Source organism: Mauremys reevesii, linkage group 3, assembly GCF_016161935.1.
Source record: "Mauremys reevesii isolate NIE-2019 linkage group 3, ASM1616193v1, whole genome shotgun sequence".
NCBI classification, from domain to species: domain Eukaryota; kingdom Metazoa; phylum Chordata; order Testudines; family Geoemydidae; genus Mauremys; species Mauremys reevesii.
Window position 1 is genome coordinate 208033533 of NC_052625.1, and position 20748 is coordinate 208054280.

The 20748-nt window shown below is 55.6% G+C and overlaps 2 protein-coding genes across 11 annotated transcripts in view; one reads left to right on the forward strand and one right to left on the reverse strand.

Moving 5' to 3' along the window:
• Nucleotides 1–9304, forward strand: part of LOC120400768 (low density lipoprotein receptor adapter protein 1-like) — a 43323-nt gene extending 34019 nt beyond the window's left edge. For 2 of the 10 annotated variants that reach the window (XM_039529750.1, XM_039529749.1), the window contains one exon: nt 5259–6974. In XM_039529750.1, coding sequence (XP_039385684.1) covers nt 5259–5352 — 94 coding nt within the window. In that variant the 3' untranslated portion in view covers nt 5353–6974. The other 8 variants (XM_039529745.1, XM_039529746.1, XR_005596056.1 and 5 more) reach the window with 8 other exon arrangements.
• A 94-nt stretch (nt 9305–9398) lies between these two features.
• FNDC4 (fibronectin type III domain containing 4) overlaps nt 9399–20748 on the reverse strand; it is a 36886-nt gene continuing 25536 nt past the window's right edge. The window contains exons 4-6 of the mRNA XM_039529752.1: nt 18092–18181; nt 13871–14004; nt 9399–11376 (exon numbers count right to left, since the gene is read on the reverse strand). Of these exons, the coding sequence (XP_039385686.1) occupies nt 11341–11376; nt 13871–14004; nt 18092–18181 (260 nt within the window). The 3' untranslated portion in view covers nt 9399–11340. The remainder of the gene's footprint in view (nt 11377–13870; nt 14005–18091; nt 18182–20748) is intronic.

Here is a 20748-nt window from a genome sequence, read left to right on the forward strand (position 1 = left end):
AATGGAGAGGGGTAACTAGTGGTGTTCCCCAAGGGTCAGTCCTGGCACCAATCCTATTCAATTTATTCTTATTTGATCTGGAGTTATGGGTAAAAAGTGAGGTGGCATAGTTTGCAGATGATACTAAAATACTCAAGATAGTTAAGACCAACTAAGATTGTGAAGAACTTCAAAAGATCTCACAAAACTAAGTGATTGGGCAACAAAATGGCAAATGAAATTTAATGTGGATAAATGTAAAGTAATGCACATTGGAAAAAATAACCCCAACTATACATACAACATGATGGGGCTAATTTAGCTACAACGAGTCAGGAAAAGATCTTGGAGTCATCGTGGATAGTTCTCTAAAGATGTCACGCAGTGTGCAGAGGCGGTCAAAAAGCAAACAGGATGTTAGGAATCATTAAAAGGGGATAGAGAATAAGACTGAGAATATATTATTGCCCTTATATAAATCCATGGTACGCCCACATCTCGAATACTGTGTACAGATGTGGTTTCCTCCTCAAAAAGATATTCTAGCACTAGAAAAGGTTCAGAAAAGAGCAACTAAAATGATTAGGGGTTTAGAGAGGGTCCCATATGAGGAAAGATTAAAGAGGCTAGGACTCTTCAGTTTGGAAAAGAGAAGACTAAGGGGGACATGATAGAGGTATATAAAATCATGAGTGATGTTGAGAAAGTGGATAAGGAAAAGTTATTTACTTATTCCCATAATACAAGAACTAGGGTCACCAAATGAAATTAATAGGCAGCAGGTTTAAAACAAATAAAAGGAAGTTCTTCTTCACGCAGCGCACAGTCAACTTGTGGAACTCCTTACCTGAGGAGGTTGTGAAGGCTAGGACTATAACAATGTTTAAAAGGGGGCTGGATAAATTCATGGTGGCTAAGTCCATAAATGGCTATTAGCCAGGATGGGTAAGAATGGAGTCCCTAGCCTCTGTTCGTCAGAGGATGGAGATGGATGGCAGGAGAGAGATCACTTGATCATTGCCTGTTAGGTTCACTCCCTCAGGGGCACCTGGCATTGGCCACTGTCGGTAGACAGATACTGGGCTAGATGGACCTTTGGTCTGACCCGGTACGGCCTTTCTTATGTTCTTATGTTCTTAGGATATGGAGGTAGATATTACCACATCTGAGGTAAAAGCCAAACTCGAACAGCTTAATGGGACTAAATTGAGGGGCCCAGATAATCTTCATCCAAGAATATTAAAGGAACTGGCACATGAAATTGCAAGCCCATTAGCAAGAATTTTTATTTAATCTGTAAACTCAGGGGTTGTACCCTATGACTGGAGAATGGCTAACATAGTTCCTATTTTTAAGAGAGGGAAAAAAAGTGATCTGGGTAACTACAGGCCTGTCAGTTTGACATCTCTAGTATGCAAGGTCTTGGAAAAAATTTTGAAGGAGAAAATAGTTAAGGACATTGAGGTCAATGGTAATTGGGACAAAATACAACATGGTTTTACAAAAGGTAGATCATGCCTGGTGAATCTTGCCCACATGCTCGGGGTTCAGCTGACCACCATATTTGGGGTCGGGAAGGAATTTTCCTCCAGGGCAGATTGGCAGAGCCCCTGGGGGTTTTTCGCCTTCCTCTGCAGAGTGGGGCACGGGTCACTTTCTTAGCAGGAGTGGGTGGATCGGCTTATGTGGCCTGCATCTTGCGGGAGGTCAGACTAGATGATCATAATGGTCCCTTCTGATCTTGAATTCTATGATTCTATTCACCAGAGACCCCACCCACCAGCCCCCCAACCACAACCACCCTCACCCCCTGCAGAGTTCCATTACCAATGCACCCAGAACTCCCTAACAAGTCCCTGTCCATCCAGATCCCCCTCCCTCCCCCCAGCACCCGGATCACCCACTGAGCTGCCCGCACCCAGATTGCCCCACATAGAAGCCTCTCAACCCACACCTGGATCCCCCCATACTAAGCCCCTCCACACTTGTGTCCTGCCTTGCTGAGCCTGCCTGTCCACACCTGGCACAGAGGGGCAAGGCCCTGGGGTGTTTCTGGGGCAGGCCCGGTCCTTGTGCTGTGTCAGGGTTGGATGCAGCCTCACCGCTGAGTCTGTGTCCTGGGGGGAGCTGCAGAGTGATCTCCCACCTCAGTGCATCCAGTGGCCTGTGCTCCCTGCTGCCAGGCTGGAGCCTCCACATCTGCAGAATTTAGCAGAATTTTAAAATATTGTGCACAGAATGTTTATATTTTTGGCGCAGGATGCCCGTGGAGTAAGAGAGGCACTCTTCGGGCAGGGCAGCAGAATTCTCTGCACTATGGGTAGTGGGAAAGCTAAAGGGAGTGAAAGCCGGTGCAGCCAGAGCAGGGTGGGAGCTTGTAAAGAACAGATCTCAACAGGCCACATTGTGCGACTGTTTAATTTAGTCACCGAATGTGCAGAGTCAGGGAGCCATGCTGGAGTGGAGGGGAGACCTGCAGATAGGGGCACCCCGAAGGTGGGGGGGGGAAGAGGGCACTCCTTGGAGTTTGGGGAAGACTTTCATACTATGTCTCCTAAACTCTTGCCTGAGATTGTCTTGTCCAGGAACGTGGCTCAGTCAGTGCCCTGAGCCCTGACTGGAGGATTATTAACCCAGCAGAGTCTGTACATTTGGGGACCCAGAGATTGCAGTGAGGTCTGGGTTCATATAGAGTCTTCATTAAAGCTCTGCAAGGGATGGGGGTGATATCACATTAATGACACTAGATGGGGAGGAGCTGTGAGACAGAAATAACCTGCCAAGACACCACAGTGACTGGTGCACAAGGAGATCCTTCAGACCATGTCTGCCTGTGAGTCATAGATCCCAAGGCCAGAAGGGACCATTGTGATCATCTAGTCTGACCTCCTGTATAACATAGGCCAGAGACCTGCCCCACAATAATTTCCTGATTTAGAAATTACCATTTATGAAGAATCCGTCACAAACCTTGATAAATTGTGACCATGAGGCAGTGCAGTGCCTCATACGATCCCCGCTTTCCCTGGAGGAGAGAGTAAAAAGACTGGGACTTTTCAGTTTGGAAAAGAGACGACTAAAGGGGGATATGATAAAGTTCTATAAAATTATGACTGGTGTGGAGAAATTGAACAAGGAAGTGTTATTTACTCCTTCTCTTAACACAAGAACCGGGGGTCACCTAATGAAATGAACAGGCAGCAGCTTTAAAACAAACACAAGGCAGTATTTCTTCACACAACGCAGAGTCAGCCCCTGGAACTTGTTGGCAGGGGATGTTGTGAAGGCCAAAACTATAACGGGGTTCAAATAGATGAGTTCATGGAGGATAGGTTCATCAGTGGCTATTAGCCAAGATGGTCAGAGATGCAGCACCATGCTTTGGGTGTCCCTAGCCTTTGATTGCCAGAAACTGGGACTGGATGACAAGGGATGAATCACTCAGTGACTGCCTGTTCTATTCATTCCCTCTGGGGCACCTGGCATTGGCCACTGTTGGGAGACAGGATACTGGCTAGATGGACCTTTGGGCTGACCCAGTGTGGTGGTTCTTGTGGACTGGGCTCTTTAGTGCTGCTGATGAGCCAGCTCAGCTAGTGGGATCTGATGGGGTCACAGCACAGGCAGATCAGCTGCAGTGAACAACATGTCGCCTTTTTGTCTGATCTTCCCTGGCGAGTGCATGGGGCTCCCTGCACGTGCCTGGGACTCCTCGTGGGTATACGGACGTGTGTATTTGTTGTGCCCATGGCATTGATGGCCAGATGCCACCACAGTCCTGTTTCATAGAAGGGTGTAATGTGTGCTCTCTTCTTTGTTCCAAGCTGCACTGAGGAGGGCACTCAAGACACAGCAGGTAAACAGCTTTCTGTCGTATTTCTTCTCCCACCCAAGGATTCCCTGTAGAGACATGCTCCGGGGTGCAGTGTGGTGGGTCTTGCCAGCAGCGGGTACTCATAGGCCTAACCCAGAAGGGTCCTGCAAGTCCTGCCTGCTCTTCCCTCACCCCATCTCCTCCCTCGGGCCCATCCCCCCAGCCATCCTCTCACAGCTCTGGGGCTCATGCCCTCCCCTCACCCCGTCTCCTCCCTCAGCCCCATCCCCCCAGCCATCCTCTCACAGCTCTGGGGCTCATGCCTCCCCTCACCCTGTCTCCTCCTCAGCCCCATCCCCAGCCATCCTCTCACAGCTCTGGGGCTCATGCCCTCCTCACCCCTGTCTCCTCCCTCAGGCCCATCCCCCCAGCCATCCTCTCACAGCTCTGGGGCTCATGCCCTCCCCTCACCCCGTCTCCTCCCTCAGCCCCATCCCCCCAGCCATCCTCTCACAGCTCTGGGGCTCATGCCCTCCCCTCACCCCGTCTCCTCCCTCAGCCCCATCCCCCCAGCCATCCTCTCACAGCTCTGGGGCTCATGCCCTCCCCTCACCCTGTCTCCTCCCTCGGGCCCATCCCCCCAGCCATCCTCTCACAGCTCTGGGGCTCATGCCCTCCCCTCACCCTGTCTCCTCCCTCAGCCCCATCCCCCCAGCCATCCTCTCACAGCTCTGGGGCTCATGCCCTCCCCTCACCCTGTCTCCTCCCTCAGCCCCATCCCCCAGCCATCCTCTCACAGCTCTGGGGCTCATGCCCTCCCTCACCCCTGTCTCCTCCCTCAGCCCCATCCCCCCAGCCATCCTCTCACAGCTCTGGGGCTCATGCCCTCCCCTCACCCCGTCTCTCCCTCAGGCCCATCCCCAGCCATCCTCTCACAGCTCTGGGGCTCATGCCCTCCCCTCACCCTGTCTCCTCCCTCGGGCCCATCCCCCCAGCCATCCTCTCACAGCTCTGGGGCTCATGCCCTCCCCTCACCCCGTCTCCTCCCTCGGGCCCATCCCCCCAGCCATCCTCTCACAGCTCTGGGGCTCATGCCCTCCCCTCACCCCGTCTCCTCCCTCAGCCCCATCCCCACAGCCATCCTCTCACAGCTCTGGGGCTCATGCCCTCCCCTCACCCTGTCTCCTCCCTCAGCCCCATCCCCCCAGCCATCCTCTCACAGTTCTGGGGCTCATGCCCTCCCCTCACCCTGTCTCCTCCCTCAGCCCCATCCCCCCAGCCATCCTCTCACAGCTCTGGGGCTCATGCCCTCCCCTCACCCTGTCTCCTCCCTCAGCCCCATCCCCCCAGCCATCCTCTCACAGCTCTGGGGCTCATGCCCTCCCCTCACCCCGTCTCCTCCCTCAGCCCCATCCCCCCAGCCATCCTCTCACAGCTCTGGGGCTCATGCCCTTTTGTGTTTCAGACTTTGTCTCCCCCACACCAGGAGGCAGCTCGTCCATCATGCGCTTACCACAGAGCTGGGCCCCACCTGGAGTGCCCCCGACACAGCAGGATGAAATGGGATGGGGGCGCTGGAGGCCAAGCACCCACCTGCCCCAAGGGACCTTCCTCTAAGGTTTCCACAGGTTAATGAGGCTTTGTCAGTCTTCCAGTGTTTATATATCACCATAATGGGTTAACCAGTCAGAATCCTCTCTGTGCCTGAGGCTCAGACCAGTTGGCACGTGGAACATGGGCCAGGCATCATCTTTTCCCCACATTGTGCCTGAGGCATTGCTCTCCTCTCTGCCCTGTGCCTTTGGACTAACTGGCAGCTCGCCCTGTTTTGCTCCTGGGACATGGCCAGGCAGGTTTCCTTGACTCTTTTGTATGTTCATTTTTGCTGGTACTAGTGAAGCTGCCCTGCCAACAACCTCTGGGCTTCCCCCAATTAGGCTCAGCCCAGGCAGTGGCAGGGCTGGCTTCCCACACCCACTGGCCTGCTCTGTGCCACCACCCAGCCCTGCAGGGACTTCCACTAGCGGGTGAAAGGGAGTGCAGTATCCATGGCCTGCCTGTTCCTCAGCCTATCCATGGAGGGTGCCAGTAATGGTCAATTGGAATTGGTGGGATGGGGCCACCCAGCCCTGTGGGCCCCAGAACAGCTCCTTGCTCTCCCTGTTGCGCTGGCTGGGCTCGACCCCGTGGCCAAGTGTGCTGCTGACTGGGCTGGCCCCTCAATTAAGGCCTTTCCCTCCTCTGCTGTCTGGTTCCGGGGCACAGCTGTGTCAGGGTTTTGGCCTCATCCCTGTTGGGTAAATGCAGCATGCTAGAAAATGCGTTAGCCAGCGAACTGTGCTGAGCACCACTCGGCACCTGGCATGTGCAGGGCAATTGTGTTCCTGAACGTGACTGCCCCATGCACATGGGTGCTCACCACTGTTAGCTGGGCATGCGCTCCCAGGCATGCTGTGTGTGGGGTGGGGCTCACTGCTGTTAGTGTGCCGGAGAGCACACACCTAGCTGAGTCCAGAGCATTGTTCAGTTTTCTCTGGCTCACATGTTTTCTTGCTTGCTGTGTTTGCTCTGTGTAGAAGAGACCCATAGCTCCGGTCTTTCCCATCCCTGTAGCTGAAGAATGGAAGTGTGAACTGAAGGACTGTGTGGATGATGCCCCCTGCAAGCCCTCTGTCCTTACTGCCTCTCTCCTTGGGATAAGGGTCAGCAGATGCCTGCTTCTTAGGGGAGTCCTAGATTTAAGGCCAGGAGAGAGTGCGCTGAGCATCTGATCTAACCTCCAGCCTAGCCAGGCCAGAGGATGCTGCCCACAGATTCAGGCAGTAGAGGAAGGGGGTTATTCTCTCCTATGTAGGTGTCGCACCCCTTTGCTGGTAGTCCCAGAGAACCCATTGCTTGTAGCCCAGAGAAGGCACAAAACCACAGGGTCTGCTTGCTCCCCTTGCGTCTGTGGAATGGAGGTCCCCACAGATCTGACATCTGCAGCCCCCACACCCTTTACTACAGCCTCTCACTGTCATGTGGTGAAATCACTGGTTTTTAAATGAAAATGCCACCTTTGTAGAGTGCGATAAAATCAATTTTTTAACATTGTAAAATTGACTCTGCCCTTGTGGCCTCTGACATAGATTTCCCAGGTCCCTCTGAGTTTGGGAGGGGAAGGGTTACGGAGGAAGCAGGCGAGTGGCTCTTTGTGCCCCTTGCTACCCGCTTGGTTTGGTTTTTAAACCTTCAGCCCTGCCCCTTGTCAAGAAGCTCCCTCCCTTGCTGCCTGAGTGATGGTGATACCTTCAGTAGACTATGACGTGTCACCCTGGGATGAAGACAATCAAGGAGAATAAGGCAGCAGAAAGTCCCTACCCTCAGCCATACCACTAGGCACCAGCTCTCTGAGGTGATACTAAGGAGTGGCAGGTCCCCGTCCACCTCAGCTCTGTGACTGAAAGCAAAGGCCGTAAGCCTGGGTCAAACTGCCTAGTCCCAGATAGCAAGGGGGCAAGTGATCCTTACCAGCAGGGGCTTCCGGGGGCAGTGGGATGTCCACGGTCCACCCCCCCACTCATCTCGTTAAGTGAGGTCCCTTTAGGAACACTGGCTAATGCCCCCTTCCTCTGCTTGCACTTGGTATAACCTGGTGTGGATGCCCCTTTGTCCCAGCAGGAGATCCTAAGCCCTTCCATCCCCTCTGCCAGCTGGTGTCTCCTTCAGCCTTCCCCTCCCAGCACGCAGATGGGGGCAGCCCTGCCCCTGGCCCAGGAGAACAGCCTGCACAGGTTTCACTTCTTTGTGCTCTGGATCCTGCATCTTGTGTCTCTTGCAGCCATTTTCTGAGACTCCATCCTGGGAGTGAACAAGGCCTTTGCTGTTCCCTCTTTAACCACCAGCCCCATTTCTCTGTCAAACTACTGTTCTACCAAGTGCAGGTGGTCTGGCAGCCCAACCAGTGCCATGGAACTGCAAAGATGGAGGGCCTAATTCTCCCACTACAAGGCCCTATAGAGCAGTGGGACCATTAGGGGAGGGGGGGCCAGGAGTAAATCACCTTCCCCAATAGGGACTCCTGGTACAAATCTGGCAGCAGCTTCCAGTAGGGACCCAGCCTGGGCTGATGTCCTGTGCAAGGGAATAGGATGGGATAGCAAGTGCTACGCTAGCTAGGAATCACCAGCACCCTTTGATCTGACAGAACAGAGAGTGGACTGCCAGCTTCTTGTGCATGCATGTGAGAGTGAGCATGCATGCAACAGGGGATGGGGGGTAAGAGAGATCCGCTCTCTACATGTGACTCAGCCAGGAACAGCATTGTCACTGGGCTCCAGCCATCAGCAGAGACCCACAGGCAGCAGTTCTATCACTGCCCATGCTGTGTGGAGAGAAGCAGAGAGGCCATCTCCCTGATGGGCATGGACAGATGGCGGAGGGCCTGCTCCCCAAGGGGAGAAGTATGCTTCTCTGGAACTGCCCTGCCCCTGGGAACAGGTCTGTGCCGAAGGTGTCTGGTGGGAGCATGAGGCTCCCTAGCTCCTGGGGCAGGGGAGGCCTTTCTTCTTTCAGGAGCCAGCAACTGGGGAGCTGAAGAAAAACCCAGGAGCAGAGCCAATGGGACTTCCATCCCTCAGCTCTAACACAACCCCTGCTGTCCCCCATTTTGCCATTGTCACTGCCCTGCATCAAAATCTGTCTCTTCTGTTCCCCCTGCCCAGCCCAGCCCTCCAGCAGGATCCCAGCCTGTGCTAGTTGGTCTGTCCCTCAGTCTTGGCAGCTGGCTCCCAAGCCCTGTGCACACACTGGAGTAGCCACCACAGTGACCCTTCTGCCTTTGAGCCAGAGACTTTTATTGAAAAGACCCTGCTGCAGGGAGTCACTTGCCCTGCTCCCGGTATTCCCATGGCAGGAGCTGAGCAGCACCTGGAGGGAAGAGTCTGAAATTGCTTTGCTTGAAGATTAAGTTCCTGGAAGACGCTGGATCCTGTGATTCTCATCAATCCTGGGGCTGCACAGACAGCATCCTGCCCCCGGAGGAGCAGGCTACAAACCTGTCATTCCTCCCGTGGAGGCCGTTCTCTTCTCTTCTGATGGCGGAAGGCAGATGTGGGGGAGAGGGGCTGGGGTTGGCTTGGCCTCAGCCTTTTGGCTAGGAGCAATGCTGGTTCCAGATGACAGAATTCAGTCCATGGTGATGCCACATGGTTCCTGGGATTTGGGTGCCAACAGGAGGTGTTCAGCTTTAACCACCCCTGGGTACTCCTCTGCCCTGAACGCCTCCCTGGCTGATGGGCAGTGAGCGGTGCAGACACCCTGCCGGACAAACTTGTCCATACAGTACAAGAACTTGGTGGGTTTCATTGGTGTTTCTGAGTTGCTTGGGTCAGCTCCTTTCCAGGAGAAGGTCCTAGGGAAATAAGCACCGCACTCCCATGGGAACCTGGGCCAGGGGATGCTTCCTGCTCTGTGGGGAAGGAGTAACAGCTGCAGCCACTGAGCAGTGGGGGACTATAACCCCATTGGACTGGAAGCGTATCCCCTATGTGACACTGGGGCACAGGCAAGGATTCAAGCTATAAAGACCTGCTGAGCCTGGGTCTGTGAGCACACGGGGGTGGGGTTGTGACATAATGGACACTATAGAACTCAGGCTTAGAATCCTGCCCACCAGGCCCCTGTTGGCAGATTTATTTAACCCCTGGATCCCAGATGGCCTGCTACCCACCCCAGGAGTGCGTCGCTGGAAACTACGCCATGGCAGTGTCCGAGGCAGTCATTGGAGGGCACGGGAGGCTGCAAAGGGTTGCCATGCCAGCCATGGGGTAGGGAGGGAGAACTCTGCCCAGGTTCAGGGCTGATGATGTGATGAGGGTGGGCTGGAGTGGCACATTTCCTAGGGGGAATGGCTCCCTGCACAGACTCTGACGCCACTGCCTCCTCCATAGAGCAAGTGCTGTGTGTCTGGGAAGCCCTGGGACAGCCTCTCTCCAGCAGCAACATCTCCCTCTGGCTGGAGACCAATCCCTTCTAGGCCATGCACTGGTGTGTAAAGGAACTATCCCCTCACACGCCATAGGGACCCAACATAAAACTACACTGCAATCGGGGCAGGGCCTGCTGTGAGGCCTTCAATGCCAGGCTTAAAAACGGGCAAGAGCAGTAGGATAGAGCTGGGGCAGGCCCTATGGTGAGGCCTTGGCAGAGTGAGGGGGCTCGGGCAGAACCCTGAGCTGAGGCCTTTGCCTGATGGGCAGAGGCATATGGGCCACAGGCAGTTTGCATTGTGGCCTTTGCCCCCCAGGGGCTTGGCGATTCAGCATGATATTCTCTCCCCTGCCACACACATTTCTCTGTGGCCTGGGGATGTTTCCCAGTGGTCCAGACTGTAGCTCCATGTGGCCTGCACCAGGGCTGCTGGAACAGAGCTTCTGTATGCTGGAAGCCTTTGCGGGAGGCAGAGGAGAGGACTCAGAGGTACATGTGCTAGATTTCCCTCCCACACCCAGAGCTGAACCGTGACCTGGAGACCTCCCAGGCAATGCCGTTAGCAGGGGATATGTTTTTATGGGCACTGGGTACGTCCCTGCTGCCCTACAAACTGGGCAGGCGTGAGATGTGATAGGGAGAACTCTCCCCTGCATCCCGCTGTCTCTGCAGCAAGGCCCTGCTTTGCTGTTTGCCGGGCACAGCACAAGGCAGCGTTGGCACTTCCTGGTCTGAGGTCCTCACCTCCCTGGGGTGGTCTCACTCACGCTAAGGGAAGGTATGGAAGCTTATCTGAGCTGCCAGCAGCTGAAGTCAGCTCAGTGACCCAGCCAACTTCCTGCCTCCTTGGGCTGGGATTCCATCTCTGGTCATGTCTGCAGGGCGCATGGGGCCGTCCTGCAATTCAGACTCCAGATGTTGGGGAGTGTTCAGGAAACCTCCCCAGCTCCGATCAGTTCTCTTGCCAGCCCTTCCTGAGCTAGCACCTGCTCCACCTCTATGAGCTCCACAGTCTGGGCTTGCAGGGTTAGGGGGCTGGAAAGTGGGCACTTCTCTGGGACTGTAAACAAACAAAATCCCTCTGAGTCTCCAGGCATGCTGGATGAGAGCTAGACCCCTCCTAGGTAACTGGAGCTATGTCTGCGCCCTGGCTTAGGTCTGGCCATACCTAGGGCTGTAACAGCATGAACATGAGGACACACTGCCATTTACCTAACAGTTGCTGGGTGACAGGGCCATGAGATCCCACTTCCACAACATTATCCCTGCATCAGCAGGAGGCTCCCCCATCCCTTGAAATCTGGATATTGCTGTTCTTTCGGTGCTGTTCCAGACTCCCCATTGACTCCTGAGTGGCCCGTGCGCGGTTATATGATGGGTGTGAGGCTGAGTTCTGCATGCATCATCCAAACAGTCTCCATGCAGATCCCCTTGAGGGGAGAAGGCCTTGGAAGAAGCATAATTTCTGATAATTCTTTGCATGCTGAGGGTTGCAGGCTGGCAGCCTGCTGTTGTCCTTTTATCCCATGATCTTCCTTGGGTCTGGCAGCATTCCCAGATCCAGAGCTGGACTGTGCTCACACCTCAATGATATTGACAGACAGAGACTTTTTCTACAAGAGAAAAATCAGCATTAAGACCAGATTTTCCAAAATGCTCAGGACCAGATTCCCCCTGGGTTCAGCACGCCCTGCACCACAGGGATCTGCTGTGCTGAGCTCTTTTGGAGATCTGGTCCCAGTTGTGGGTACTGAGCCCTTCTGAGCGTTCCACTGATGTGCCAAGTGAGGGGTGTGCTCCCCTCTCCTATGGCCCAGTGACAGCACCCCCCCCAGGCTAAGCAGTGGTGGTGCACCCCAGCCGTGGGCGGAGCAGCAGTGCGCACCCCGCCTCCCATGGCCTGGTGCTGTGCTCTGGCTTTAGCCTCTGCTTGAGGTTTCTTTATAAAACTTGAGACTCAATAAAGACTAAAGCACTTCATGGTGAACTGACTCCCTGCAAGAAATGCAGATAAACATCATTGCGCCCCCTCCCCCACCTAACCCACTGCCACCATTCCCTTCTGCCCCTGACTGGCACTGCCCCCCTTCCCTCCCCAATAAGCCCAACCCACTGGCACTGCCCCCCTCCCCGTGCCCCTAAGAAACCCAACTGACCAACACAGAGAAAATAACAGTAGAAAAAAACCAAACCCAAATCCCTCTCCAAACGGAGATTTTGCCCCAAAATGAGAGATGAGCCAGCCACTCCAGTCTCTAGGGACTGGGCGATTTCTGGGAGTTTCAGGTGGAAGATGCTCAGATACGCGGTGATGGGCAGCCGTATGAAACCCTGAGACAGACAGATAAGAACTGCTTGTAACACATGGGGATGGAGTTATTTCCAGGCCATTAGTAACCAGGGAGAATGTTAAACAGCATCTATTAGAGATAAACATTTTAATATCAGCAGGCTGTGAGAACCGTCACCAAAGAGTTGGCTGAGGATCTCTGGCTGCTGATGTTCATTGTTAATAACTCTTGGACCACTAGAGAAATGACAAATGACTGGAAGAGCCCGAGTGTTGCGCCAATATTCAAAAAGGGCAAGCAGGATGATGTGAATAGGTCAGTCAACCTGATATCAGTCCCAAGAGACTAATGGATAAGCTGATATGGGGTCGTACGGACTGTGTCATACAGGAGGTCTGACTAGATGATCACAAGTGGTCCCTTCTGGCCTTGTACTCAAAGAAGAATGAGTATCTGAGGGAGCAGGCAATGTGCTTGTGGCTGGAGGTGGCGATTATCATCCCCTAGAATCATAGAATCATAGAACGTCAAGGTTGGAAGGGACCTCAGGAGGTATCCAGTCCAACCCCCTGCTCAAAGCAGGACCAACCCCAACTAAATCATCCCAGCCAGGGCTTTGTCAAGCCTGACCTTAAAAACCTCTAAGGAGGGAGATTCCACCACCTCCCTAGGGAACCCATTCCAGTGCTTCACCACCCTCCCAGTGAAATAGTGTTTCCTAATATCCAACCTAGACCTCCCCCACTGCAACTTGAGACCATTGCTCCTTATTCTGCCATCTGCTATCAGGGACGGCTACAGCTTTTTTGCTGCCCCAAGCGGCGAAGCAGGGAAAAAAAAAAAGATAAAGCCCATCAGCAGCACTTCAATGGCCGGTCCTTTGCTCCCTCTCTTCCTCTTCAGCGGCAGCTCAAAGAGGAAGAGGAGAACTGAGGGACCCACCGCTAAATTGCTGCCAAAGACCAGAACGTGCCGCCCCTTTGTATTGGCCGCCCCAAGCGCCTGCTTCCTTTGCTGGTGCCTGGAGCCAGCCCTGTCTGCTACCATTGAAAACAGTCTAAAGTGCCATGGAGGTAGGGGCTCCCTTCCACTGGCTGCTGCCCATGACTACACTAAGAAACAGTCCCTGCCCCAAACTGCTTCTTGTCTTAAGAAATCTGAGGTCTCTTACCACATGACCACCCCCAGTGCCTCACACACACAGACCCCATTCCCATCTCCCAGTGCCTCACACATCCAGTCCCCATACTACCCCAGTGCCTTGCCCACCAGATCTCATCCCCCAGTCCCACCTCCAGTGCTTCATACACACACCCCATCCCCCAGGGCCTCACACCCCCAGTGCTTCATACACACACCCATTCCCCAGTCCCTCGCACACCCAGACCCCACCCCCACCCCCAGTGCTTCATACACACACCCCATCCCCCAGTGCCTCACACACAGACCCCATCCCCCAGTCCCTCACACACACAGACCCCATCCCCACCCCCAGTGCTTCATACACACACCCCATCCCCCAGTGCCTCACACACAGACTCCACCCCCAGTGCTTCATACACACACCCATTCCCCAGTCCCTCGCACACCCAGACCCCACCCCCACCCCCAGTGCTTCATACACACACCCCATCCCCCAGTGCCTCACACACACAGACCCCATTCCCATCTCCCAGTGCCTCACACATCCAGTCCCCATACTACCCCAGTGCTTCACACACCCAGACCCCATCCCTCAGTGCCTTGCCCACCAGACCCCATCCCCCCGTGCCGCACCCCCCCAGACCCCACCCCAGTAACCTGCTCCCCCCATTACCTTACTGTACAGTAGCCCCCCCGTGGGTCGCTCCGGCGTGCTGTGCTCTGAGGACGGCTTAGTCTTTTCCTTGTTGTTGTTGGAGTCATTGTCCTTGATAATGTCATACTGTCTGCAGAAGAGCGCAATCACTGCTGCAGGGAGAGACAGCCATGGTTTGAGGGGGTGTCCCCAACACTGTGCTCAACACCACCCCCTGCCCAAAACACCAACCCAAATACCACCTTCTTCCAACACCGCCATCCCCCAACACCGTGCCCTTCCTGCAACTCACTGTCTCTAACCCCCCGCGAAGTACCCCGACACCATCCCCCCCAACACCACCCCTCCTCACAACACCACCAGCAGCCCACCTTTCCTCACAACACCTCTTCCCTACATCTTCCCCAACACCCCCCTCCCCAAAACACCCCCAACACCCCCCTTCCCCACAACTCCCCCAGCAGCCCACCTTTCCTCACAACACCTCTTCCCTACATCTTCCCCAACACCCCCCACCCCAAACATCTCCCTCCCCACAACACCCCCAACACAACCCCTTGCCCACATCACCCTAAATACCACCTTCTTCCAACACCACCCTCCCCCAACACCGTGCCCTTCCTGCAACTCACTGTCTCTAACCCCCAAGTACCCGACACCATCCCCAGACACTACCCCTTCCCACAACTCCCCCATCACCACCCCTCCTCACAGCTTCTCTTCCCCACAATGCCCCATCTTTCCCTACAACACCTCTTCCCTATATCTCCCCCAACACCACCCCCACAACACCCATTTCCCATATCTCCCCCAACACCACCCCTCTTCACATCTCCCACATATTGCCCCAAATACCACCTTCTTCAAACAACACCATCCCCCCAACACTGCTCTTCCCCACACCACCTCTCCTCACATCTCCCCCCAACACCACCCCCTCTACATCTTCCACATTACCCCAAATACCACCTTCTTCCAACAATGCCACCACCCTTCCCCACATCTCCCTCAACACCCCCCCACCCCACCACACCTCCCCGCAACACCACCAGCACCCCACCTTTCCCCACAACACCTCTTCCCTGCAACACCCCCAACTCCACTCCCTGCCCACAACACCATCCCAAATACCACCTTCTTCCAACAACACCATCCCCCCAACACCATGCCCTTCCTTCAACTCACTGTCTCCAACACCATGCCCCTGGAAGTACCCCAACACTGCCCCTTCCCCAGAACTTCCCCAAAACCATACCCCTTCCCACAACTCCCCCCTAAAGTATTTTTCAGAAAGGCAGCATGGCTTGATTTTAAGACATCAAGAGATGAGACTCCACCACTTCCTTGAGAAGCAGCAAAGAGTCCTGTGGCACCTTATAGACTAACAGAAGTTTTGGAGCATGAGCTTTCATGTACATGCATCCGACGAAGTGGGTATTCACCCATGAAAGCTCATGCTCCAAAACGTCTGTTAGTCTATAAGGTGCGATAGGACTCTTTGCTGCTTTTGCAGATCCAGACTAACACAGCTACCCCTCTGATACTTGACACTTCCTTGAGAGTTTGTCCCAGCGACTCATCGCCCTCACTGTTAAACATTTGTGCTTAATTTCTCCTTTGAATTTGTCTGGCTTCATTGGTTCATATTATTTGCCTTTTACTGGTAGACCAAAGAGCCCGTTAGTACTGGGGGTTTGCGCGCTACCAAGGTAATTAGATAATTCACCTTGTAATCTTCAGAAATCTGCAGAAATTACTGGGCAGGTTCTCTAGCTTGTGTTATGCAGGTCAGACTAGGCCAGTGATCCCCAACCTTTTTCGGCTGGCGGGTGCCAGACGATGAGCCATGGAGGACTGTGGCGGCGGACGAGCATCCGCTGAAATTCTGCCGACAAGCGGCGTCACTAGGCGTCGCTGCCAAAATACCGCTGAAAATCAGTGGCATTTGGATGATGCAGCTTGTCAGCGGCATTTCGGCGGATGCTCGTCCGCCGGCCAGTACATGGGCGCACTTAGACACCCACGGACACCGTGTTTGGGACCCCTGGACTGGATGCTCATGAGAGTCCCTTCTGGCCTTGGAATCCGGGAATCTCATGTTGCCTGTGTAGGCTGCCCCAAAGAGCCCTCTCCCTCTTAACCTCTAAGCCCACCCAAGCCCTGGTTCTGAGCTCTGGTGTCCAGCCGGAATCTCTCCTGCTGCTGCACTGGCCACACTGCATTGTTAGCATTGCTCCAGCCCCCAAGCGTGCGTCTGCGTACTCAGGCTGCGAGGCTCGCACCCAGCTGCAGTGTACACCAGCGGTGGGCAAACTTTTTGGCCCGAGGGCCACATCGGGGTTGCGCAACTGTATGGAGTGCCGTGTAGGGAAGGCTGTGCCTCCCCAAACAGCCTGACCCCCGCCCCCTACCCACCCCCTCCCACTTTCCACCCTCTGACTGCCACCCTCAGAACCCCCCACCCATCCAATCCCCCCTGCTCCTTGTCCCCTGACCACCCCCTCCTGGGACCCCCACCCCCTCTCCAACCCCTCTGTTCTCTGTCCCCTGACTGCCCTGACCCCTATCCACACATCTCCACCCCCTGACAGCCCCCCCGGGATTCCACCCCCCTATCCAACCGCCCTCTGCTCCTCGTCCCTGACCATGCCCTCCCAGGACCCCACCCCTAACTGCCCCCAGGATCCCACCCCTTATCCAACCCCCTCCTGCTCCCTGTCCCCTGACTGCCCTCCCAACCCCTATCCACATTCCTGCCCCCAACAGGCCCCCCGGGACTCCCACTCCCAACCCTCCCTGTTCCCCATCCCCTGACCACCCCCCCAGAACCTCTGCCCCATCCAACCAACCCCTCCTCCCTGACTGCCCCCCAGGAACTCCCGCCCCCTTACCAGCAGCAGGAGCTCACAGCCGTGACACCTGGCCAGAGCCAGCTGTGCTGCCCATGCTGCCCAGCAGGAGCGGCGGGACAGAGCGCGGCCCGGGTGGCTGCGGGTGAGGGGGGACAGCAGTGGAGGGACCAGGGACCAGGCTCCCCAACTGGGAGCTCAGGGGCCGAGCAGGATGCTCCCACAGGCCGGATGTTGCCCACATCTGGTGTACACAGACCCACACTGTTCATGTAACTCTCTTCTGAACCCTTTCCAACTGGTCGCAATCTTTTTTGAAGGGTAGGCCCAGAACTGGACACAGTATCTAGCAGTGGTCCCACTAATGCAAAGCAAAGAGGAAATAACACCTCCTTACTCTTGCTTATACGTCCAAGGATCAGCAGAGTCCTCTTAGCTACAGCACCATGCAGGGAACTCAGGCTCAGTTGGTTATCTGTGATCAGGGTCAACTGACTTTCACGAAGTCCAGCCCCCTGCGCTCTGACAGGACCAAGTAAACCTAGACTGTCCCTGACAGGGGTTTGTCCAACCTGTTCCTAAAAATCTCCCGTGATGGGGATTCCACAATCTCCCCTGGAAGCCTGTTCCAGAGCTTAACTATCCTCAGAGTTAGGAAGTTTTTCCTAAAACCTAATCTAAATCGCCCTTGCTGCAGATTAAATTCATTATTCTTGTCCCACCTTCAGGTCTCAAGTGTAAGCTTGAAAGTTTGTCTCTCTTACCAACAGACATTGATCCAATCAAAGATATTACTTCATTCCCCTTGTATCTGTAACTTCCTGGGTCCGACACAGCTACAACCACACTGCATACGGACTTTGCACTTGTCTTTACTGAATTTCATCTTGTTGTTTTCAGACCAATTCTCTAATTTGTCAAGGCCAATTTGAATTCTAATCCTGTCCTCCAAAGTGGTTGCAACCCCACCCAGTTTGGTGTCATCCACAAACTTTATAAGCAGTCTCTCCACTCCATTACACAAATCACTAATGAAATTACTGACTAGCACTGGGCCCAGGACTGACCTGTGGGATATACCCGCCCGGCTTGAGAGCAACCATTGACAATGACTCTTCCAGTAGTCTTTCAACCGGTGTTGCACCTACTGTAGAGTAATTTCATCTAGCCCTGGGTTGTTATGAGAACGTCACTGGGGACTGTGTCAAAGCTTTACTAACACCAGGATATTTCATGTCTACAGCTGCCCCCAACCCACCAGAGCCACAGCCCCTTGCACCTCCTGCACCCGCCTTCACCCAACCCCATATGGAATCCAGAGGGGCCAGAGGCCCACGAGGTTGGACCCTGGGTGGTGGCCAGTGAGCACTGCCCCCTCACTTTTCCTCACCTGCCCACATGAGCAGCACAGTCACGATGATGACAATCTCCCCGGTCTGGAGCTGCCGCTCCTTGTCCAGCCCTTCCACAGTGATGTCACCTGCAAGACACATGCTGAGCAGTGGGGTGTGGCCCGGCCTGGTGGGGCTGTCAGGCTGTGCAGCCCCCGCCAGGCTGCGGGTGGATGAGAAACCCCATCCAGCCCAGGCACGGAGCCAGAGGAGACTCCAGAACCGCAGGGGGCCAATAGGACACAAGTGGAGGAAGGGGAAACAGGGCTCTGGGTTTCATCTCCTCAGCTCCCAGCAGTGTAAAGGGCAGGGGACACCTGAGCCAATCAAACCTTTGCTGCTTCAGAGGCACCTGGGGCTGGTCAGAGGCAGCAGCCTGGCCAGGCTGGACTGATCCCGGGTGGCCCCTTGTGAGTTAAAGCATCTTCTCCTTTTCCTGGGAGATGGGGGTACAGTTGGGGGAGGTGTGAGCTCCAGGGAAGGGGGGGCATATACCCACCAGCCAGGGGGGCCTGGGGCATGGCTGTGTCTGACAGGCCTGTGTGTGCTGGGGAGCAGGATCCCCACAGATCTGCCCCACCTGCCTACCTTCCATCAACACTCCAGCGTGTGCCGCCCACCCTCGGGGCACACACCCGCCTGCCTAGCAGCAGCTCCTTGGTTTCTGATTTGGCCTGGGATGACGATGTACCTCCTGCTCATGTCAGAGTCCCGGGGTCAGTGCCAGGCCCTCGGCAGCTTGCTGGAGAGGGCGGAGGCTGCGTAGAGAGGTGGTCAGTGTGCTGTACAAAGAGCGGAGCTGTTGCGCTGCAGCCTGGGAGTGTGAGTTTTCTAGTGCATTTGCCAGGGTGCTAAGCAAGCCAAGGTTGCTGTAGTCACGCCTGCAAGCTGTTTAACTGCTTTGAGTTTTACATGTCACTGTCTGGGGCTCTCTGGACCCGTTTAGACCATTGAGACTGACCCAGCCAGGGCTGCAGAGTGACATGGGGAACCAGAGAGGGGTCAGGGGTCGGCGAGGGCAAACACTGGGGTGAGACTAGGGACTTGGGATGGCACCTGGAGGCGTGGTGAAAGCACTCCGTGCAAAGGCTCTGCTGCCCCCTTTAACACAGGTCAGGCCAACCTGATCCTGTGTGGACCAAACGCAGGCTCCAGTCCACACCCAAGCTGGCTCCGGCCCTGCAGAGAGCGGCACTGGCCTGATGGCACTGGCTGCCCTTTCAGAAACCAGCCAGTTTACCCAGAATTCCTTTTTCTAACAGGGAAGCCCATGGTGGGCATCTCCCAGCCCAGCACCCCCGCCAAGGGGAAGAGGACTGAGCCCACTGGCCCCTGAGAGAAGCCACTGGGGAGACAAGCAGGGCAGGGCTGTGAGCCACTGTCTGGAGCGGGAGAAGGACGAGGGCTGAGCCTGTGGCTCCAGAGTTGGGGCTGAGCTGTCCGCCCTGCACCGGGCACCTGCCCCGGCCAGCTCCTCCCCTCAGCGACAGTGCCCACAAGGAGCGTCAGCACAGCTTGCCCTCCCCAGCAGGGCGTGGGGCAGAGCGAGCCCCGGGCTGCAGGGGAGGGATGGGACCCAGCCGGGCCAGAGATGCTGGAGAGTTTCTCTCCTGCCAAGGGCCTGCAGCAGCCACAGGGCAGGTTTAACCCCTCGTGGGCCCTCCCAGGGCCGGTGCTTCCATTAGGTGACCCTAGGCGATTGCCTAGGGCGCCAGGATTCGGGGGGCAGCATTTTGCACGCTCCCCCCGTGGCGCGCAGGAGCTTCGGGTTCCGCTCCCGTCGCGCTGCCGAAGAAGGACCCTCCGCCGACGTGCCGCGGAAAACCGTAGCAGGCAATTGAGCTACCGCCGACGTTTCGGCAATGACTGCCGCTGTCGCCTGCGGCATTTCGGCAGAGTGTCCTACGGCGGCGCGACGGGAGCAGAACCAGAAGCTCCCACGCGCCCCGTGGGGAGTGCACAAAATGCCACCCCCAAATTCTGTCTAGGGTGCCAGAAACCCTGTCACCGCTCCTGGGGCCTCCCCAGTGTCACATGCCCGGGGTCCTTGTGACTGGCTGCACCAGGCTCTCACAATCCTACCACCCCTGCCCAGACAAGGAGCAGCGAAGGTGGGTCCTCCAGGCCTGCCTAGAGAGGCTTCAGGGAAGCAGCCAATCAGAGCGCAGCAGGCTCAGTTAAAAGGTGCTGCAGGGGCTGAGACCCCAGTTGCTGGCTGGGAGCAGAAGTGGGAGGAAGGGTGGGGTGCCTGTGACACTCCCCATGTTGGGGTGCCTGGGAGAGACCCTGCTCAAGCAGGGAACAGTCAGACACCTCAAGGAGGTGATGGGACAGAGTGAGACGCAGCCCAGGGAGGCCGCAGTGACCATTAAAGGAAAGCAGCACGTGGCTGCTGTCTATAGGGACCCTGGGTTGGGAACTTGGGACCCAGAGTAGTGGGCAGGCCCAACCCCCCCCTCCCCCCGAGGAGTGGCCTAAGCCCCAAGGAGGGGAGAAAAGGCATCAGATGCCCAAGAAAGGGGCTTGGAGTTTAAACAGGGCTGGGGCTGAAGACCCTGCAGAGGGCCAACCATTTGCTGGACTTTGTTACCCTGGAAGGGGACTGAACCCCAAGGAGTGACCTGGCTGGAGAGCAGGGGCAGTAAGAACTGATTAG